The sequence below is a fragment of the Magnolia sinica genome, chromosome 17 (assembly GCF_029962835.1).
Source record: "Magnolia sinica isolate HGM2019 chromosome 17, MsV1, whole genome shotgun sequence".
NCBI lineage: Eukaryota > Viridiplantae > Streptophyta > Magnoliopsida > Magnoliales > Magnoliaceae > Magnolia > Magnolia sinica.
In genome coordinates, this window is record NC_080589.1 from 65501895 (window position 1) to 65526285 (window position 24391).

At 38.7% G+C, this 24391-nt stretch overlaps 1 protein-coding gene and 1 long non-coding RNA gene across 2 annotated transcripts in view; both read left to right on the forward strand.

Annotated features, from left to right (window-relative positions):
• The first annotated feature begins 6562 nt into the window (after positions 1-6562).
• Positions 6563-24391, forward strand: part of LOC131230337 (ubiquitin-conjugating enzyme E2-23 kDa-like) — a 47628-nt gene continuing 29799 nt past the window's right edge. Inside the window, exons 1-5 of the mRNA XM_058226207.1 lie at positions 6563-6762; positions 6848-6927; positions 23730-23844; positions 24022-24074; positions 24218-24346. Coding sequence (XP_058082190.1) covers positions 6719-6762; positions 6848-6927; positions 23730-23844; positions 24022-24074; positions 24218-24346 — 421 coding nt within the window. The 5' untranslated portion in view covers positions 6563-6718. The remainder of the gene's footprint in view (positions 6763-6847; positions 6928-23729; positions 23845-24021; positions 24075-24217; positions 24347-24391) is intronic.
• LOC131230338 (uncharacterized) lies at positions 12732-17383 on the forward strand. The gene is made up of 2 exons (XR_009163986.1): positions 12732-15603; positions 15686-17383. It is a non-coding gene; the product is annotated as an uncharacterized LOC131230338 (long non-coding RNA).

The following is a 24391-nucleotide window of genomic DNA, read 5'->3' on the forward strand; positions in this document are numbered from 1 at the left end:
CCCAATAGTATGATTGTATATAGTGGCACACATATTACACCCACAACTATTCAAATGATTTTAGATGTAATCTAAGCTCTCACCATAGATTTCAAACCCTCTCAAGGAGGGGATTTGAAACCCCCTAGATTTGAAACCCCCAATTATATTATGCTGCCAAATAACCAGGGGATTTGAACCCTCTAGATTTGAAACCCCCAATTACATTATGCTGCCAAATAATTAGGAGATTTAAAACCCCTATATTTGAAACCCCCAATTATATTATGCTGCCAAACAACTAGGGGATTTGAAACCCTCTAGATTTGAAACCCCCAATTACATTATGCTGCCAAACAACTAGGGGATTTGAAACCCTCTCAAATCCCCTCCAATCCACGGTGCCAAATGACTCCTAAAAATAAGCCCTGGTCAATATCTTAGGTGGGCCAAGTCATAAGGATAATTGGAGAGTGGACACCAACCGTAGGCATGCATGTGCACCCCACCATGATGTTTATATTTTATTCATCATGGTCATTGGATTTCGATGCAAATTAGCTACTTATAGGTTGGGTAGACAAACTCACTACTTAAGTGACATCACTGAGTTCTGTATGCCCCATCGCGATGTATGTATTGTATCCACATTGTTCATTCAACTGGAGATATCATTTTAAGGTATGAGCTAAAGAACGAGATAGATCCAAAGCTGAAGTGGACCCACAACAGTAAACTGTGGGGCGAGTGACACCCACAGTTGAAACCTCACAAAGGTCCACCGTGATGTTTATTTTAGATCAAACCTTTTCATAAGTTAATATAAACATAAAAGAAATGAAAACACAAATATTAGCCCAGCTTTAGATTGACTTCATTCTTTGGCTTATATTCTAAAATGATCTTTCAATGGATGAAAGATACCGATATAAAATATAAATTATGGTAAAGCACACAGAACTGGTGAGGTAACTCCAATAGCTCGTGTGCTATTCAATCTGTCATTAGCTAATCCTTGATCCATCATATTCCGCGCCATGTGGAACAATTGAAAATTGTGCTTTATTTTATTTTATTTTTTTTACACACGCACACACACCCCCGCACACTCATGCTGTAATGGAATTTCACCACCTATGGATACTCGAACCCTTGACCCTACCACCGGTGCAAGAGTAGGGATCTGGCTGAATTTTAAACGTGCGGTGAAAAATGAAACTTCAAAACTGATTAACGGAGCTGATGGCACAGTCACAACACGATGGGTCCCACAGAACTTGGGTGTTTTATCACACAACAGATGCTGTTGTGGATTCCAATCCAACGTAGTCAGGTCTTACACGGAATTATATTCAATGTATCTTAAGATTCCGAATTTCGTGCCATTTGGCCAGCACACATGTGATAATTAGCGTTAAAAAAAGAACTTTAGTACTCTGGCAGAGTGTGATGGGTGATACACAGGCGATTCAGTATTTCATACGTAACATATAATTAAGTGAAATCAAATGTCCAATTTGCAGTTGCAGAAAATTAATATTATTTAATTATCTGATTATTAGATTGTAAGCATTTATTGGACCATGAAATTTTAAAAAATCTAATGGTTCTGTTTCAAGCAACATGTGTCCATTTATCAGGGATTATAACTTCTCAACCAATGTTGTTTTGAGATAGTAACTTAGAGACCGTTATTTCTAGGATTTTAGTCGATTAATTAAGTTAATATATGCTACCTATAAATTTTCTAAGTGCCTGTGTATCAAGAGTTAGACGATGCCGGAGTATCTTATTACTCTCTAGATTGGACCTGTCGTCACGTGAGCATGCGTGGTCATGTCAATGGGCCCGGCACGGGCCTGATAAATCTGAAATTTTCAATAAGACCGGTCAAAAGGCCCGGCCCGAAACAGTTCAAATCGGGCCGAGACCTACCTAGGCCCGTCCCTTTGACAGCTGGCTCTTTGTGAACCAGAGTCCACTGCAACAGCACCTAAGCTCTATGGGCCCACGGTGTTCTATAGGTTAAATCTACTCCGTTCATCATATGATATCTTTGATGTATGGTCATGGGGTAAAATATTTTCCAGAGCAGAAACTCATGTAAGCCACACGATGGAGAGTAATGGAGATGAGATGCTAACCATAGGTTGTGTGTGGGGCTAACGTGATGTGGGTATTTCATCAGATCCGTTCATCAGGGGTAATTCATTGGGCCCACATGGCGTGAGCTTAACTTGACAAAACTATCTCATCTTGCAATCGGACAAATCTCAAACATGCTTTGTGTTATCTATGTTAATAATACCTACTTTTAAATGCACCGAAAGTAATTGATACCGATTTGTTGTCCACTTAAATCTCATCCGTCCCTTTTTCATGTACCTTGAAAATAAGGGCCTTTGATTGCCCAACGAGCTTGGGTGTTTTGCGTGTTCTTAAAGCAGGTGTCGTGGGTGATTCTCGTCCATCCATCATACACCTCTAGTAATGAATAGGACAGACTGTTGTTTGTCATCCAAACCGTTGATCTAATGGGCTTGATGATGATGTCGGGCCCCTAAAATTAAAGAATGGGATAGCCTGTTCATCATCCAAACCGTTGATTTAATGGGCTTGACGATGATGTCTGAGCCCCTGAAATCTCTCAGTCCAGATAAGCAATGGCAAGAAACGTTAGCTGGGACTTTGTGGGACCCATCCATAGAAGGGGCCATCAGATCAAACGGTCCAGATAAGCAAACCATAGGCCGATCCGGGACGAGTCTATAACAATACTTTAGCAGACGATGAAAGAAAGTCTACTCGCATGCAAGATGGATGGGGACTGGGGAGGTCCAGGCACACGTGTCAATATCAAACTCGTGTGAGAAATGTGGGCCGTTCTTGGAAAAGGAGCATGCCGAGGAAAATAAACGGTTCGCGGAGATAGGCAATGCTCCACAACAAGCGCACGCGTGATTGTTAGAGTACTCACCTCACACGAGGAAAAGGAAGCACACGTGTGACATTTTGAGAGGCGATCCCAGCCATGTAGCTGCCATGTCTGAAAAACAAGGCCCACGCAATCATCAGTATGCTGCGCCAGTACAAGAAAAAGCCAACGGTTGAGATAAATGACCAGTAAACCTTACGAACGGTCGAAATCACACGCAGTTTGACACGTGTGCGATTCATCTCGGACGCGGATTAGCTATTGAACCAGACAGCAGCAAGACTCGCTACTGAAGTGACGTCACCAAATTATGTAGGCCCCACCATGATGTATGTGTTGTATCCACACCGTCCATCCATTTGCAGAGAGAATTTTAGGGCATGAACGAACGAAAGATCCAAATATCAAGTGGACCCCACCACAGAAAACAGTGGGGACAGTGACACCTACCGTTGAAACCTTCCAGGGCCCGCCATGATTCTTATTTGAGATCCAACCTTTTCATGAGCTAACACACACATGGAAGTAGGGAAAACACAAATTTCAGATTGATTGAAAATTTCTGTGGCCCTTTAGGAAGTTTTTAACGGTAGGCGTTTAATCCCCACTATTTTCTGTGGTGGGTCCACTTGAGCTTTGTATCTGCCTATTTTTTGTTTCATGCCCTATAATGATATCTCCAAATGGATGGACAGTGTGGATACAACATCATACATCATAGTGGGGCCCACAGAACCTAGTGACGTCACTTCAGTAGCCAGTCCAGGTACTGTCGGGTTCAGTCGCTAATCCGCGTCCATTCATCTCGTTTGAGCAATTAGCATTCCTATTTGCGGACGGCGCGACAAACCACAGGTGTGCATCGCCCACTATAAATGCATAGATAAACTTCAATCCGAACCGTCCAAACAGTAGGCCTTGTTGTAGATTGATTACTACCCAACAATCACACTGGCAGCACGATCCTGATTCTCTGATCAGTGGCCATTAAATGGACAATCACAAAGTAAGATAGCGAACGGTCCAGATTCAACTAACGGTTGTTGGCTATGATCTTCTAGTCAACCTGGTTTTGGGACTCAGGATAGAAAGTAGGGCCCACATTCAGAACGAAGGTTTCTCTTGCCCCGTCGTCACTCACGTCAGCACCCTTATCCTTACCCCTACACGCGGATAGGCGTCAGCACGGCATGCGTGTAGGACATCCGTCCCGTGTATCATGTGGGTCGGTTTTGATTTTCATGTGGTTCACACGTGTATGGAAGCAAGGGATCATCATTCTTGTTTCCGCACGTGTGTGTCCACCTGATATTAGAGCAGCTTAAATTTTTGAGAGAGTCATCTAAAATGTGGGTCCTACCTGATTCACGGCTCTGATGCCTTAAAACGTCTCACTTTGGCACACGTGACTGCATGTAGATGGTTAATACATAGTAATGTATTTCGATATGATGCATCGGGACTTTATTCTTCGAATCTGATCAATTCCTATGATCCGAGCCGTTCATATGATGAATCTCACTCAAATAGAAAGCTTTCTTTTGGATTATTTCAAGATCCAATCCCTGATAATTTAGCTCCTTTGCTTGAAACATGAACGGTTAGCATAACTTTCTCATGATCAAAGGGTTGAAATTGGAGACTTGTTTTCTGGGCTTCTCTATCAAGAGAAACCGTATCAATTAAACGGTTGGAATCATTTAATAAAACCCCAATCCAACGGCTTGAGTCCCGAGATGTATTCGAGCAAACCTACTGACAGATCACAAAAATGGAATTACTTGCGCAATTCAATTCCCATTTTCAAACCATATCTTTCAAAAGAGAAATGAAATAAACAAAAGTGGGAGGTTTGCTCGAGTGCATCCCAGAGTATAAAAATAAGAAACGTCGGGACCCTAACCGTTGGATCTAGGTGTTTTCCAATGATACAGACCGTCTATTTGGTAGGGATCTAGTTGGATGGGGGACCCCGATAATAATCCTGACAATAAATATTTTAATCCTTTGATTATATAAAAAATACGATGACCGTTCATGTTCAAAGCAAAAGATCCCGATTTTAAAACGGTGGAAATAATCTATTCGAGATCTTTTTCTGAGTCTTTCCACCATAAAAATGGAGAGTTTCCATATAAACGGTTTGGATCATTGGAAGATGGCTCAGATTGAAAGGCTAAAGTCCGAACGTATAGTAATGTAATCCGTCGCGATGTATTCGAGAAAACCTCAGAAAAAATGATTTCAGATGAAGAACTCCACACGTATCCATCTCTTTCCTACACGCACCATACGTGCCAACTGTCTAGTACACAAGAATTCCGAGCAGTGCATAATGTAGGGCCCACCATTGGAATGAAGAAACAAAAAGATCAGGACGGTAGAATCATCAGACAGGCAAACCATGCACGTTGGTGTGGTCTACTTGAGCGTTGGATCTGCCTCATTTTTGTGCTCCTACCTTAAAATGATATGAGAAAAGGGATGGACGGCTCGGATAAAAAGATACATCACGGTGGGGCCGCCCACAGAACTGCCCGTTGGTGGCTAGAGACAGGCGGGGGTAGGACGCAATCCGCGTCCATCCGTACACACTTGAAAGTATCGCACGTGTCGTGCGTGTACGAGTGCCGGTTGAAAATTGCGTGTGGGAGAGCAAACCTCATTTCGGAGGAGGAATCTGGAAAACGTACACGTAGCTACTTCTGACAGCACAGGGGCAAAGTAGTATTTTGCGAGCAGCCCTGGTGGAGCCACTTGGTGGAGCTTTCATATGATCCACACCGTTCATCAGGTATCCTTCCTCATTTTATTTTACATTGACAAATCTGGACCGTCAAGAACTCATGCGGGCCACAATCTAGAAAAAGGTTGGGATGGAACACCCACCATTAGTTTTATGTAGGGCTCACCGTAGTTTATACATGCTATCCAATCCGTTCATACGATTTTTCTCATCATAATGAAATGAATAACGAAAAATCACAGTATTCCAAAACCCAAGTGGACCTTACCAGCCAAATTTAGAGGTTTCTAGGTATAATTTCGAGTTATAGAACACATGACTGTTGGATCGTTCTGATTTTTGATATATACGACATAAAGTGATTGATTTATCTGATGGACGGTGTGGATTTATTCATTGTAAGTCATGTTCCCCAATCTAGATAAAGTGGCAGTACCTACGGTGGTACGCAAGCGTCTACGTATTTTAGAGTTTAGACAGCGTAGGGGCAGAACTGTCAATAAATGCTTTCTTCAAGGAAACCTAAAGATATTCTCGCGAGTAGAGATCGAAAAGATGAACCGCGGTACAATCACGACCTAGATCTTTTGTGATAGATCTGATCCATTCAACCGGTGAGATTTTACGTGAATGTACCAAAACCTAGTTAATTCACTTATAAGATGGGCCAGACGTTGGAAATTGTCTTACTAACTATCCAATACGGTAGACCATCTGATTAGTGTGTTATCCTAATCAATGAGTCAGCAATCGATATAGTATTATATTCGGCCCTACCATTGTATTGTTCTACACACGTATATGGAGATGGCACGTGTGCTGCGATCGATCTTTTCAACGACTATTCGCGCGAATCTCGGCATTATTACCAATCTCCCTCTTGTCTTTTTTCTCTCCTTCTTTCTCTCATTCCTGTCTGCACAAAGAACTCATCTTTTTCTAACTCTCTTTCTTTCCTCAGAATCTCTCATTGAAAAATCTTCCCTGTTTTTACTGTTTCTATCTCAAGAAACCCATACAAAAATCCAACAAAAAATTAAAAGAAAAATCCAAGAATCATGTCTTCTCCAAGCAAACGCCGAGAAATGGATTTGATGAAGCTGTAATTCTCTCTCTTCTCGAAATTCCATTTTTTTTTTTTTTCCGTTTTTTGATTTTTTTTTTTTTTTTTTTGTATTTTTTAATAGGATGATGAGTGATTACAAGGTGGAGATGATTAATGACGGCATGCAAGAGTTCTATGTTGAATTCCATGGGCCCAAAGACAGTAAATCTTCAATACCCGAATCCCTACTTATTTATTTAAATTTTCTTGGCGTTGTATTTTTTCCCCTGGTGTTTATTTGATTTAGATGCTTCTGAAGCTGCAGAATCTATATTGGCTTTGATGAGAAGATGACAATGATCAATACCCAGAAATTTATTTTCTTGATTTTCATGTTTTGGTCTGTAATTTTGCTTGTTGTTTTTCTAGGAAAAAAATCATTTGGGCCTTTTATTTTCAGCAAAAGATTGATTTTCTTCTTGATTTTGTGTCTGATAGAAGAATGAAAAGAAAAGAATGATTTTCTTGATTTTGTATGTCTGATAAAAGAATGAGAAGAAAATAATTGATTTTCTTGATTTTTTTTTTGTCTGATAAAAGAATGATTTGTGTTAATCGTTGGATGGTGCCGGTCTGAATTAATGTTTGGGATGATTGGAACTGTACATCTATGGGGCATTGCCATGGGTGGGCCGCTGTTGAAAGGTTGAGACAATCGGATGGTCGTTAGTAAATGGACTTTTTACTGTTGACAGTGGATCATTGACTATTTACTTTCAACTGCCCGTTTGAGTGATTGCAGCTGACAGTCAGGATCATCCAGTTGTTCTCGTTTTTTTTTTTTCTGGACTATAGGCCATGCATGATTGTGTCCGCCAGATATATACTGAGGACAGGCTATTGGTTTTGGTTGAAATCGTGGTTCTTCCAAAGAAAAATCATGTGGGTCTGGCCAAAGTGCATTGGAGCTGTCCATCTGTTACAATTCCATGAGTGGGCTACTGTTGAAAACTCGAGCCCACTGTATACTGTTGACTGCTGGTGGACGGCCTTTTTCCCTGTTGCCTGTGGACCATTGACTATTTTGTTTCCAAATGCCCGTTCGAATGATGGCAATTGGCGGTTAGGATTATCTACTCGTTGTGTTTTTTTTTTGGACTATGTCCCATCCACGGTAGTGCCGTCAGATGGATTGCTACAAGCATTTGGCAATGGCTTTAGGTGGGCCTGTCCATTGTCGAGTGGTTGATGCTGGGGAACTCTGCACTATGGTGGGTGCAAATTGCAAGCAAAATACTCTTTTCTTATCGCTACCTGCATCCCTATTTTCTTCATCTTTGTATCTTCTTGTAATTTTATACAAAATTGGAGTTTCTTTTGTAAAATAATTCATGCGGATCTTTGACTTTTCAGTATATAGAACTTAGATTTGATCATCGCTAGCTGCTGAATTTTTTTTTACCCCTTTCGTCAGCTGACATGCTTCTAAAGCTACATGTTTGGTATGTATGAAAAGAGAATAATCAGTACCCATGTATCCGTTTCTTCATCTTCATACCTTCCTGCAATTTAACATGAAATTCCGGTTTCTTCTTTAGAAAATTTCTTGGTAGTTTTTGATTCTTTACCATCTCGATCATCATTTTCCACTCAAAGCTTGTTTTTCTCTGTTTCTTTATGAGAATTCGATGCAATCTAGATACCCCTTTTATAATCTAACGATTTCTGCCCTAGATAACAAGGGCATAGCACTTTTTTGGAGCTGTGCTGTGGCATGGTTGACACTCTTGGACACTACTCGCGTAAAATTCCTCTTTTTTTTTTTTTTTTTTTTCCATATTCAATTATTATTTTGTTTTCAGAAACAATTGTTTTTTAGTTTTATTATTGGTAGACAATTGCAGTTTAGAATTGAAATATGTTATTCATTATCACATCCTGATGACCTTGTTCTAGCCATTTGGGGTCAGTTTTATGAACTTGTTTCTCCGATGTATCCTATTTAGGGTGCTATCCTTGGCAGTGTTTTAAATAGCGAATAGTGTGTACCATAGCATTCATTGTTAGCAACATCTTTAAGTGGGCACTCGAGGCACTCTTGTCCAGGTAATGATTTTGATAGTTCAAATCATCAAGATGAGCATATGGCGGGCCCCATTCTAAAGTGGTCATACACATGAATTATAGGGCCTTGGTGTACCTTATTTCTCAAGTCATGTGGAGAGAGAATGATGTTGGATGGACTTCTTGCCCAAAACACAAGTGTGTGGACATAGGGCTTTAAGAGTCCTGTGATGAGAAGGATCCAGTAGGGCAATTCTATAAGCAGCTCTCAACTTACATTTTAGGGCATCAAAGGTCCCATTGAATAGTACTCATAAGGGTGAGAAGGAGGCAGAACTATCGAGTATATATTAGTGTTGTATTTGAGCTCTGTCTATGACAGGAATACCAGGTATATATATATATTTTTTCGTGCATCTTCATGGTCAGTGTACGGTGGTTCTGGCACAAGAAACAGTAACATATAGTATCAAAGCTGGCACCACACGCAGTTCATGGAGAGATATTTCTTTACGATGGATTTTGGAAATGGTGACCCTCATGGAGAGTTGGGTTCAGCTCTTTGTGCTGTCGTGATTGCAACATTGGTTTTTTTTTTTTTTTTCATCATAAAGTTTCTTTAATGGATGAAAACAATATCTTTTCACATAGTTTAGAAGTTGTTGTCTGATGTTCAATCACACAGTTCATTGCTGAGATTCATTGTGTCAGTTTGAATCCATTAGCATTCATGACCTTGAGTCGAGTGGTTGACATTATGCCTAATCTCGATGTGCCATTGGTCATTGCTATTTATCGATTCAACCTTATTTAGGATTCCGTTAATTCTTGAATGCGTCAGTCGTGAAGCCTTTCTTGGGCATCATGTCCAGGCCTACCTTTGGGCTTTACATGACACTCACATTGATTTATTTGCATAGACCATATCATGCGGCTAACACTGTATTGGGTCTTATCTTGTTTAACAATGTATGATGCCACATTAGCATGGCCTTTGAAAAAATACAATTATTGTGCCCAATTACATAATTCCAAAGTTAATCACGAGTGGGCAGAATTTTGTGGATTGGGTTTAGATGTTGTCCACGTTAATGTCGTCATTGCCTGGTGTGTCCTTAGCCCCACCTTGGACAATGGATCAAGTTTAGTTCCGCTGCATAGTTTGAACCATGGATTTTGAGTAACTGTTTTGAGCTTCTTTTCCCTTGTGGTGACGGTTGATCTTAGTTGTGTATTGATCACCCAGGCAAACTTAAGACAATGATTGATTTGTTAAATGCTGTTTGGTATGAAAACCTTGATGATGACATTCAATTGTGTTATTATGTTTTGATTAGAAGGTGTGCATGGTACATGTGATTACAATTCATGAATGGAATAAAAACAAGATTGTCATTGGTTGACTAGTCAACACTAGAGTATGGATCAATTGGTGGTATTGATTACTTCGGCTAAATTAACCCATCCTAGTCTAGGCCTTGGAATTTCCTGGGCATCATGCTCGTTCAGATTATGAGGGTCCATGGTCCGCCAAAGTGACTAGATAGATTAAAGTGTAGTGACTAAGGTGATCCGATTTACCCATGTCTTTGTCTACAGACATTTAGAGCATCCATTCGGGGCAATGGATTGGATAGGATCTTAGTTTTCAGGGATTGGAGGGTTGAATCAGTTATATGTTCCACCAAAGTGTCAGTAACTGAGGACACTTTCCTATTATTAGATTCAAAGAGCACAACATCTTGTGATGGCATTATGCTTTAAGGATAAATAAGGTGGCATTTGTCTCCAAATGGGTGGTATTCAACCTAAAGGAATTTGCTGTAGTGAGAGCCAAATGAGATGGTGTGGATAGTGTTGACAATATGAGATCGAAGGGCCTTTCTTGCTGCAAAGGCGTTGGCTCTTTTGGGCTTGCGTTGTTGGCATTCAACTAGCCTCTTGTTGTGAGAATCACTCTTAAGTTGTGATCTTGGCTCAAAGGAAGGGATTTTAACGATGCACTAGGTTTGATGTTTAGGCCTGCCATCCTGGGCAATCTAATTGATTGCTCCATCGTTTAGACAAGAATTAGCATGCATTTTTAATGTAAGGTCTTTTATTCATGCTTAAGATAGTGAGATACTTTCCTAATGTGAGCTTTTAACCTTTTACACAAATATGCTTGTTGCGTCCATAATCTCCGATATTAAACACATAATATATATATATATATATATATATATATATATATATATATATATATATATATATATATATATATATATATATATTACTTCCAAAAGTGGAAGGAGACCATTGTGATTATGGTGCATTCCATTCCTAAAGGTAAGTGTAGACTAGGATGGGTTAGTTTATTCGAAGTAACCTATACCATGCACATCCATCTATAGGGTCCCCCCCTTTTTTTAAGGGTAAGTATCTATGTCCATGAAAGGGAACCAGTAGCGAATATAAGGATAATGCTGCACATCCATCTATAGGATCCCCCTTTTTTTTTTGAAAGGTGGGTATCTATAGGGTGATATCCATGAAAGGGAACCACTAATGAAGTATAAGGATAACGCGCTTGCCTGTTTTAAATTGAATCTAATTGATGCCCTTGAAAATTCAGGGTGGATCAATTCAAGAGCCACCATTCATGTTTCAAGTTCCATTTAACAGTTTGTAAGGAGCCGACAGTCCACTGATACAGAGTGCTGCGTCATGATGAGCAATGGCACTCAGATAAATATTAAGGCTAAAGGGGTTTATAGGTCAAAGTTACAGTCAGAATTTTATTCGGACCTTGATAACACCCTTTATGTACCTTTCATCAGCTGTATTTTGGTTTCTATATTGCGTTTGTATGCTAAAGGGTATTTATTTTCCTTTGGAAATGGAAAGTTTGTGTTTTCACGTGGTTTGGATATAATCGATTTTGGCTTGTTAGTAGATACCTTATATCAATTGGACCTTGATGGGCCAGGGGGTAAATCTAAGCCTAAGTGGAGGGTTGCTATGTCGGTGGTCATTTGGTCACTTAGGAGCAAGAGGAACAACCGCTGCTTCTAGAGTAGGCATCGTTAGGCTTCAAAGGTTGTTAGTTAAGTCCACCAATTCCTTTTGGATTGGGTGCCTTTTTTTGGCTTGGTTGTATCTTTTTCTTTTTTTCTTTTTGTTTGCTTTTTGGCTCGAATAAAATCAGTACCTTCAAAAAACATCAATTGGACCTTGATAACTCAAATATCTCTAATCAATTAACTCTACGCATGTACATGAGAATAAGAACGTTGGTGTTAAGAGAGATGCTTAGTTAAGGAAAATTTCTCTATGTTATGGCACAGGTGTCTTGGTCACATCTCTTGTGAGAGGGTGAGGATGGGAAGACTTGTGAAAGAAGGAATTCTAAGCCCATCAGACTTTACAAACTTCATGAATTCACATATGAGACAGGGTGGATAGTGTTAACAATATGAGATCAATGGGTCCTCGCTACAAAGGTGTTGGCTCTTTTGGGCGTGTGTTGTTGGCATTCAACTAGTCATTTGTTGTGAGAACCATTTGCAAGTTGTGCTCCTGGCCCAAAGGAAGGGAGTTTAATGATGCACTAGGTTTCACAGTAAGTTTGACGTTTAGGCTTCTCATCATGGGCAATCTAATTGATTGCCCCATCGATTAGATAAGAAGTAGCATGCCTTTATAACATAAAGTCTTTTATATTTCCTAATGTGAGCATTTAACCTATTTATCGCAAATTCATAGTTATACTTGTCTCGTCCGTAATCTCCGATACTAAACACATTCTACTTTTTTATTTTGGTTCTACTTCCAAAAGTGGAAGGAGACCATTGAGATTATGGTACATTCCATTCGTAAAGGTAAGTATACTATAGACCAGGATGGGTTAATTTATCCGAAGTAACTAATACCATGCAAATCCATCTATAAGGTCTCTCTCTCTCTCTCTCTCTCTATAATTATTTAAAAGGTCAGTATCTATAGGGTCATATCCATGAAAGGGAACCATTAGTGAAATATTAGGATAATGTGCTTGCCTATTTTAAATCAAATCTAATTGATGTACTTGAAAATTCAGGGTGGATCAATTCAAGAGCCACCATTCACGTTTCAAGTTTCATTCAAGGGTTTATCAAGAGCTGGTAGCCCATTGATCCGGAGCTTTGCGTCATGATGAGCATTGTTTGAAGTATCCCGGATATTATCAAAATATCCCTGTTATTATTCGTATCTCTAGCTCGACGATACCAATAACATCGGTAGCGATACTAATAATACTGGTAGTATTAGAAATTTAGGTGTATCACTCTCTAATGTCTCGATATTGCCAATATTTTCGACCGTGTAAATTCCAAGTGTTGCTTGTATTGCCAATTTATTGATATCATCACCAATATTTTCAATAGTGTACATTTCAGTTGTCGTTGGTATTGCTAGTGTAACGACAATATTTCGATAACATGTCACGGGTTTGGGTAAATGGCGTTGGTCGTGGGTTTGCTCCCTACAAAAACGAGTTCGATTCCCCTCCCCGTGGATTACCCGATGTACGTGGTTGGCGGGTGATTGCGTGCATTTGCAGGGAATAGTCTTGCCTTAAAGAGGCAGAGACACCATGTCGTCATAAAAAAGAAGGAAAAAACGACAATATTTCGATAATATCATCAAAAGATTGTTTATTTAAAAAATTTCATTTCAATTTTTTATGGGCGCACAATTGTATGCAATGTTCAATTTTGTCGACAATAATATCACGATATTATCATTATCATAACACGGGCTATATCGAGACCACAATCTTTTGCCTCCTTTCCAATTGTCGACGATTTCTCGATGAAATGTCGTGTGTTGTCGATATTCTGAAATATCAATGGATGTTTGGATGGAAGGTTGGATGGATAGATGGGATAGTTGGATGGATAGATGGGATGGTTAGACTGATTTCTTACGAGTGCCAATGTTTTTAGGACTCCATTAAATGAAAACTTGTTATGTATGCATTCTTTTTACAATTTTTTGATACCTAATATGAAAATTTGTATATTTTGGCTTCTCCTGGAGTTTTAGTGAAAACTTCCATTGTTTTCCCAATGTTTTCCCACATTTCCAGTTATCAGCGATATCGATATTGTTTCTGTATTCCCAACCAGCGAAACTTGTAGTGATACAGATATTTCGAACACTGATGATGAACAATGACACTTAGATAAAGATTAAGGCTATAGGGGTTATAGGTCAAAGTTACAATTAGAAGTTTATTTGGACCTTGATAACGTTCTTTATGTACCTTCCATTAGGTGCATTTCCATTTCCAAAGGAATCAAGGTTATTTATTTTCCTTTGGAAATGGAAAGTTTGTGTTGTCATGTGGTTTAGATATAATCAGTCTTGTGGCTCGTTAGTAGATACCTTATATTAATTGGACCTTGATGGGTCAAGGGGTAAGGCTAAGCCTAAATGGAGGGTTGCTCTGTTGGCGGTTAGTTGGTCACTTTGGAGTGAGAGGAATGCCGCTGCTTTTGGAATTGGCGTTGTTTGGCTTTGGAGGTTGTTAGTCAAGTCTATTAGTTCCTTTTGGATTGGGTGCCTTTGTTGGCTTGGTTGCATCTTTTCCAAGGTATTTTGTAACGGTAACGGTGGCCATAACGGCGACCACCGTTACCTTTATGATACGCGGTGTAACGGCTGTTATGGGCTGTTACGACCTTTTAAAAATAAATAAATCCAAAAAACCTGTATTGGCCCCGTAACGGTCCATTACGGGGCGGTATGACCTTTACAGAATGCATAACGGGCTACGAGTTATTTTTTTCGTAACGATTGTTACAGCCTTTACGACCTCGTAACGTTAATGGTTACTGTTACCTTTACATAATGGCCTTTATGGCCCCGTAACGGCCTTTATGACACACCATGGTCTTTTCATTGATGGGTAGGGGAGTTGTTTTATGAATGGTACAAAGCATACGATTACAACTTCATCCACAAAGGAAGTGGAGTTTATTGCCAGCTACATGGCCACATTTCAGGTATTGTGGGTGTAGAATTTCATCTTAGGGCTTTAGATTATGGATTTAGTTCCATCACCGCCGATGATCTATTGTGATAATACTGCTGCAATGTTCTTTCTAACAACAACAAAAGTTCATCTAGGTCGTTTCTGGTCGTGAAGGAGGAGATTCAGGATGGTTAAGTATCTTTGGAACACATTAGCATGAAGCTGATGGTTGTGGACCCACTAATAAAGGGCTTACCTCCTAAGTCTTTTAAAGAGTCCGTGAGCTGTATGGGAGTGATTAGCACTCATGATGTATTTCATTAGTGGGAGTTTACGGGATACAAACATTTCAATTTTGATCACACTCTAATTCATTCAATTCGATTGACGATTCTAGTTTATGGCATCATATTTTTTATGCTTATTATCATAATATCGTTTCATGGGCTTGTTTAAATCGAATGAACAAAATAGTTTGGCACTTTGAGGCATAAGGCATCTCTTAGTAGAGATGGTAGGACTACCTTGCAATTTCTATACCACATGTTCATTTTAAGGTGATTTGTGTTGCTAAGAGTGCTTATATCTATGATCATGCCTAATCCCACTTCGATAAATGTATTGACAAATGCCTTGGTCCCTTATCATTAGTTTTAATGGACTAGATTATTTAGGGTAGTACTTGGGATATGTAATAAGTATATGTTAAAGGTTTGAGCTCATAAAGTATGTTCTAGATATATCTTATCCATTGTATATCACCGTCTTGCAAGTGTCACAAGTGAGAGAATGTTAGCAATGTCTTCAATGGGGCCACTCGAGGCACTTGTATCTAGGTAAGGATTTGGATGGTTCGGATTTTCAAGATTGAGCTGACAATGGGCCCTGTTCTAAAGTGGTTATATGCATGAATTGTAGGGCTTTGGTGTACCTTATCTCTCAAGTCATGTGGGGAGAGAATGAAGTTAAATGGATTTCTTACACAAAACACGTGTGGAGATGGAGGGCTTTAAGAGTCCTATGATGGAAAAGACTTGAATGAGCAATTTTATAGCAACTCTTGGTCCCCTAATCCACTCACATTCCAGAGCATCAAAGGCTCCATTGAATACTGCTTAAAAGGGTGAGGAGGTGGAAGTATCCAGTGCATTGGCATGGTAATCAAACTGTCTATGATTGGAATGCCAGGCAAGTGTTTTTTTCCTGTTTATCTTCATGATTGATGCATGGTAGTTATGACTAAAGAAACCAGTGATTACAGTACCGATAATATCGGCTAATATTATTGGTATCACACATGGGCCATACGAAACTAGGCTGGAATGTCTCAATTCCTTGGTATCAGTCAATGTATCACATTGTATCATCAATGTATTGCTGATATCGCAATGTATCGTGACATATCGACGAACTTCTCTTTGAAAAAATCCTCGTTATCTACGATATCGATAGATATTGTCGACACCTGACAGGAGCTGTACCTACTTTGTCTAAAAATCCATTATAAGTCATTTTTCCACTTTTTCCTTCAATCTTCTCTTTCAAATAGATCACAAGTGGATTTTGGTCCATCCTTTGCAATCTTTTGGGAGAAAAATGTAGATTTCAAAGCCAAATAAAATTTTTTCTGGATTTGGGGCCGATTCTCATTCAGTAAGTGTTTTTTGCATTTTGATCCATTTTCGGTGTATAAATCATACAAAATCAGTGTCAAAAGGTTAGAAATTCCTGATTCTTCATGTTTTGCATGAAAAATCAAGAATTTGAACCATCGATTTCGAGATTTGAGGGTAGGTGGTCCAATTTTGGGAAATTGGGGAAAATTTGAAATTTGCCCAATTTCTCCTAAATTGGTTGCAATCTTACACTCCAAATACAAATTAAATTAAACACATATGAGGTCTAATCTACTAATTCACGAAGTTTTTGTAATTTTTGAAAAATAATAATTTATAATTAAAGAATAATAAAAATTTATTAAAATATGATTTTTTAAAATTTTTTTTTTTTTTTCAAAATTTCACTTCTAGCAGCGTTCAATTGAGTCTATTTTCATAGTATTTAGGAGTGTTTGATGAAATCATCATCACATACATTTTCACAGTAGGTTGTGTTTCCATAAATGTCTTCTTACATTTATAACTATTATGAATTCACTTTGATTATAGTTACATCAAGTTCAGTCAGATAACGCATAGCTTAGGACCCTATACAAAGGAAACCTATTATGTGCACTTTTGTTGTGATGTGATGATTTAAAATTGTGTATTAAGGTCTTTTTTAACAATCCCTAAAGTTTCATTAAAAAATTTGACCAATTTCCCAATGTTTTCCCATATTTCCGAAAAAGTACGATACATTACCCAATATAAACGATATATTTCATGCCATAACTGATACATGTGCATTCCAAGGGTGCGATACATAACGCGACATCGATACGGTAAACAATGAGAGAAATAATAACATTCACCCCTTGAAAATTCATAGCATAAGCCTTAACCTGCACATTACTTCTAGGCTTTTAGTTAAAATAATAGGAAAATAGTAAAAATAAAGATAAAAATAGCAACCAAAAAAAAAAGAAAAAAAGAAAAAAAAAAGAAAAAAGAACAAGAGATCTAGAAAAAGTATGCTTGAAAAATAACAACACATAATAAATATCATAAATCATCAAAAAGACTAACAAGTATCACTAGACAAACACAAATAATTATTTTTGTAAGTTTTAGTGAAAAAAAAAAATCACAACAAGTGTCCTAAGTGGCTAAGGGCCTACTTGGAATTGGGCAAAGTTGTGTTATAACTAGTAATCCATAGCTTGTTGTCAAGACTCGCAATGTTGTCAATTTTTTTATTTTTATTTTTGAAAAATAAAAAATGAAAAAGGGAAAATTTGGGAAAAAAAATCTGAAAAATTAGGGAAATTTTGCCTAATTAGTCAAAGTGATTGGATAGCTTATTTTACTTATTTCATTGTAATTTGAGTATTTCAAGTTATATAGTTTATTAATATTTACATAAATTTTAATAAAACAATTGACAAGATACATTTATAGATGATTAATTATTAAAAACTTCAAAGATAAAGAGATGAGAGAGAGAGAGAGAGAGAGAGAGAGAGAGAGAGAGAGAGGAAAATGTGGGATTTGAGTGCCTATTTATAGGCAAAAGTAACTGAAATTGCAAAAAAAAAAGTAAAAAAAGGGTCCCGTTGGGCAATATGTGATTGCACATTCATCGCATAGTAAAATATGCCATGGCATAAATGCTAGGATTGCATATGCCATCATGGCATATGTGATCTCTTCACATATATGCGCATATGCAATCACATTTGACAACGTTGAATGCTCGGTAGTCATGGTCATGCTGTTGTTGATTAGTTGTTCCGTTCCTTGTTTGTCGAACACCTTGGATCATAGGTCGGGTAGACCGTGGCACATGTGGGAACATTAAAATTTGGTTCGGGGCACACTAACACATGTACATGTGCACATTTGACACATTAGTGCTCAAAGATTGATGGTGGCACATATGCACATGTGGGATGCTTGAGCTCGTACAGGTAAACATGTGGCACATTGAAACATGTTCATGTGCATGGATAAAAATGATCCTTATGTGCATTGAAACTATAAAGTGTCATTGTCAAGTAGATCTACTTCTCACCAGAGACACCCAATCCATAATCAAACGGTCATGTATCCATGACTACTCGTCAAAAAGTGCATTGGTTCCCATGCACAAGGAGGTTGACAAACCATGTGCATCTATACTTGTCCATGAGTACTAGTTGGGACACAACTTTACCCAAATTCAAACAGCCACTAAATGTGAAAAAGTTATGCAACTCCTAGTGTGTTGTGTGTATGCCATCCAACCCATGCATCAAGTGAGCCTAACTGTAATAATGGGATGCGCTTGGCCTATTCAGGTAGGTGGTCCACTCCATAGAAAACAATGGGCTACTGCCCAAAACCCTCCAAATTCATATGGTGCCCCACATGATGGTTGGATCGACCTTGATGGGTTGGACAGGTTGGATGTCTTGCCGTACACACACCACAACAAGCCCCACACAAAAAGCGTTGTAGAACAAGCTTATTCTACAATATTGCGTAGGAAGTTTTCTCCAGGCAAGAACATACCTCTCTTGAGCTTTAAAAGAGATCTAATCAAACTAAAGAGAAATGAAAACTTCAAGCTCCATAGCCTTACAAATGTGAAAAGGGGGAAACTCAATCTTCTCCCTTGTTTTGGCTCTAATGCCCTTGAAAATTTAGCTAAATGATCTTCTCCAAAGGCCAAATTATCGGATAAATCATCTTGAATGTATGTGTTGACTGAGAGAATCAAAAGGCCAAAATGTTGGGATGGCACTGATGTGCGGTTGAAGTATTAGGGCTTTTGATGCATTATTTCAAAAACCTTATGTTTTGTCGAGGATAGACTTGTGTGTTAGTTTCACACAATTTAAAAATGGTTGTAGCTCTACAACCTTGGACTTGGCATAGTTGTTCAGATGGTTGGGATTGCTTGATAGGTATAGTTCTAGAGATATACTCAATCCACCGAGGGAACCATAGTTTGGATGGTCGAGATAGTTAGGCATCTGTGCCACAAGTGAGGAGGATGGGTCGCCACCATCTTAAAATTGGTGCTAAACGTAAAATTTGTGCACTTATAACCTAAGCCTTTTAAGCTATAAAACTGAAGTACCATGTAGCACATGCTACCTATGCTATATGCCACTTAGCGTATAGTGTACGCAACACCCAAAACAGTGTACACTACAGAGGGTTTGGCTCTATTTTTATGCGTTACGTAGCAAAAAAGCTTCGCCATGCTCTATAGAATACATTTTTTTAAAGCACTGATCCTTTTAAGCTATAAAACTGAAGTACCATGTAGCACGTGCTACCTATGCTCTATGCCACTTAGCGTATAGTGTACGCAACACCCAAAACAGTGTACACTACAGAGGGTTTGGCTCTATTTTTATGCGTTACGTAGCAAAAAAGCTTCGCCATGCTATATAGAATACATTTTTTTAAAGCACTGATCCTTGGTAAGGGATGAAATGCTCAAAACTTGTCAGATTATTAATAAAATCAATTTTTCGCTTCAGATGGTGAGTAATGATTGGTTGTTTGCTTCTTCTGCTTCCTCTTATGATCAAATGTGTATGCGATTTTTAGGAACTAGTGCTATAGTAGCGCAACCCCATAGTGTGTTGATTGTTCGTTGGATTCCTCCATCGGGGCAGCTTAAATTAAACATTGATAGTGCATCTAGAGGGAACCCTAATCTTGTAGGAGGTGGAGGCATTCCGCATGATGTGTTTGGTCGATGTATCTTTGCTTGTATGTCCTTTGGTATGTGTATAAACTTTGAGACAAAAATTAGATCACTCCTTTACGGGCTACAAAGACGTTTTCAACATGGTCATGTTGAGCTTATGGTAGAATCTGACTCTAATAATCATGGTAGATTACTGGTTGAATGGTAACCTCCCAAGCAGTTGTGGGACTAGTGGGCAATTATAAAGGCTCTCTGGTCGTTATGAATCTCCATAATCATCACATTTTTCGAGAGGGGAACTCTAAAGCCTATTTACTAGCAAAACGATGCTTGCGACACTCTTTGATCATTGGTTTTCTTTTCGAGTGAGCAACTTCCTTTGATCGTTTGGCAGAATGTTTTTGGGGATTAGATTGGCCTCCGTTCCTCCTGTATTTGATGATTTTGGTTTATGTTTTTTTGCATGGGGTTTTTCATTGTGGTTTTGTTGTATTTATTGATGGGTGTACAAGCCTATATCCCCTCCCTTTCTGTCTTTTTTTTTTTTTCTCAATTCCATATTTCTAGTAAAGATTTTTTTTTTTTTTTTTGGTTTAAAAGTAGCGTTCTGATCTCTCTGATCCCTTCTCACAATCTCAATCCAAGTCCACTAAGGTCTTCCTTTCATCCTCTTGTTAGGTCCTTCAATCCGAGTGTGGATTGGGTATTGCCCCACCCGTCATGAGTTTTGAATGGGCAAGGGCTCTGAGGAGTCACCGTGATGTATGGGTTTTATCCAGATCGTCCATCCATTTTTCCATATCATTTTGGGGTATAAGCCCAAAAATGAGGTAGATCCAGTGCTCAAGTGGAACACACCATAGGAATCACAAGTGATAACACCCATCGTAGAAACCTTCATAAAGTCACATGGACTTCGATGAAGTGAAAACACAAATATAAGCTTGATCCAAAACTTTTGTGGCCCCCAAGGAGTTTTTAGTTGTAAGTGATAACACCCATCGTAGAAACCTTCATAAAGTCACATGGACTTCGATGAAGTGAAAACACAAATATAAGCTTGATCCAAAACTTCTGTGGCCCCCAAGGAGTTTTCAATTGTAAGTGTTTAATCCCCACTGTGTGGTCAACTTGAGCCTTGTATTTGCCTCATTTTTGTGCTTATACCCCAAAATGATATGGCAAAATTGATGGATGGTGTGGATAAAACCCATACATCATGGTGGCACTTTGGAGCCCCTGCTTGTTCCGATCTCGGAACGGGTGGGGTTAGTAATCAATCTGTATTCTTTCAATCTTAATCAATATTCCATCTTTATCGGAGCCATTTATGATTTTCATTGCATATGACCGAACTATCTCAATTCGCTCTCTGTTATTGTCTCTCTCCTTAGGACGACTAATAGGTTGCCTCTGATGACCTAATTTTTAACTGTTTTTATACATCCATCTCAACATCCTTACTGGTTTGGTTGGTTTTGTTAGACTTTGTCCGGCCCATTAGACCATTATTGGTGCGTGTACATATTTATTCATCGGATTGTATTGAGATTTTGCAATGTTTGAGTTCATATGCATGGATGTATTCTTTCATGATAATGTATGCACACATATATTCACATTGGCCTCTATGATGAGGTGTGCCAACAATCATTGATTAAGGCTTGGTCCGCCTCTTGAACGGCGTAGACCATTGTGTAGGTATGCACAGATGCAAGATACATATGAGAAGTACCTCCACCCTGATTTATGAGATGATTAGGATGACAACTCATAGAGATCGGCACGTTGGTTCCTTAACCAATCAAATCATGTAATCCGATATGTTATAGCGGAGATGGATCATTGTCGATCGGTTGGATCCCACGTGATGATCGTGTAGACGACGATTGCTTGATCATTCACGATGTGTAAATTGAGCTACACGTGTTGTGAGATCACATTATTATCATTAAACCATTCTCTACTTGGTATCAGAGCGGAAGGTCCTATGTTCGAATCTTAAGAGCAGCAAATATGCCTCGCTAATATATTATTCTCTCATGGGGGGTCCTGAAAATCAGGTCCGGCCCAGGGTCCAGGAAATTAAGCTCGGCCTATTTATGGTGTGAGTGTCCCTCCACCCTTGTTAGTATGTTTCCGTGCAAAGTTCCCATCCCAAATGTGTAGGGGGGTGTTGGAATGATAAAGTCCCTTGATATATATTGATACACCACACTCTGACAGCTTAAGCTTTTAGAGTAAATGGTTGTTTTACACTTGTGTCCTTAATTATCTATGCTACTTGGCTTGAGATGAAGTGATTCTACTTTGGTATGCATTCTCGAGGCTAGGCGCACAAATTTGATTGGGTTATAAGCAAACTAGGAAAGCTGTCAAATCATGATTAGGTCATGGAGATGGGTGAGAAGAAGATCATAGATGATCATGCAATGGTGATGATGGACAGTGTCAAAGGCACCGGATCTTAAAAGTAGATAAACATGCATCATGATCGGAGCATTGGAATTTGTGTGCATGTACAGATAGAATCAAACATGCTCGATTAAGTGTGACCAAGTCAAGTTTTTGAAGATAGAATCTGTTCAATCTCGAAACTAGATAAGTACGTGTCATGATTGAAGCATTAGGATTTGTGCACATGCACAAATGGAATCAAACGTGCCTAATTGAGTGTGATTAGATCAATGATCTATGACAAACGGTTGGAGATTGGGACGAATCGTTTTTGGTCCACTTATGGATTTGATGTGATATCCCCTAGGAAGGATTATAGTCTCAGAGGTCACATACTGGATTTACTTGATTGGAGGGTGTATATTGGGTTTGCTTATTAGGACGGAGTGTGGTAATTCATTACACTTCATTGTCACCATGAGATACTGAAGTTGGTCTTTAATTGGGATTTCTCTAGGATGGCAGTCAATAAATATATGTGTAGGGCTTTGGTTTAAGACATTTCTCTTTGTCTACCTCTAGCCCTTGAGAAATCCCCTCCCTCCTAGAAATCCTAGTCCATCAAATTAGAAGATTCTATAGCGTTTATGATGTTCCCTTCCCTCCCGTGGTTGAGAATCAACATTTCTTGTGGGCTTTCCTTTGTCTCTGTGCGTGTTTCTGTATGACAAAGAAGACAATAATGGTTATGCAATGCAAGTAGTTCTGTTCTAGGAAATTTTAAAGATGGTGTATTTTTTTGGTGTTTCTACTTTCAGGTTCGATGACCTCATTTTTAATTAGATACTTTCTAGTCTTCCCATACGGGCATGTCAACATCCTTACCTCTGCAATACTCATTCTATTGTCATGCTACCTTCTGTCCAACACTCCACACCATATAGCATAGCTGATCGAATATCTGTCTTATGAAAACACTCATAGGCATGTGGTGATCATACAACACTCCATAGACACATCTCCACTATATTATTTAACTATTTTTAGGGACATGTTGGCAAATCTAAACTTCATAATCTTGATGTTTGACACAGACAATGTGTAAAGCTTTTTGTGATCCGTTGCAATTATTCCTCAGTTAAAAATATAGGAACATTGATTACTTATTTATTTCCAGATGCATTTGTGAAGTTTACTGGTAGATTGTAAGTGGGTACTTTCAATCTCTTGCTAAATGAGTTTCTCTGATGCATTATAATAGGTCCTTATCTTGGAGGCATGTGGAGGATAAGGGTGGAGTTGCCAGATGCTTATCCTTATAAATCTCCATCCATAGGCTTTGTTAATAAGATCTATCATCCAAACGTTGATGAAATGTGAGTTTTTAGATGTTAAGATGTTTCAGTGCCAGCTGTTTTAGTTTGGGTGGGCCAAATTTTTTTCTTCCTGTACTTACATAAGGTCTTGTAGGTGGGGTAGCTTATAGAAGGCTTTATTCTACCTAGGAAATGATTTTGCAACTTTCTAATTGTCTTGGTTGGTTTAAATTTCAGGTCAGGATCGGTGTGTTTGGATGTTATCAATCAGACATGGAGTCCCATGTTTGGTAAAGAAGATTTATTTATTTATCACTTCCACCCATCCATATAAATGTTATACTTATACGACCTATATAGAACTGCAAACTTGTTTGCCATTGCCATGGCTTAGTATGACTGTTGTTGGGTTTTGATGCATCTGTTTTTTCAGATCTTGTGAATGTTTTTGAGGTGTTCCTTCCGCAGCTTCTTTTGTATCCCAATCCATCAGACCCGTTGAATGGAGAGGCTGCAGCTTTAATGATGCGCGATCGAAACACTTATGAACAAAGAGTAAAAGGTGCTAATCTAATTTGAAGTCCTATATATATCCTTTATTTTATAC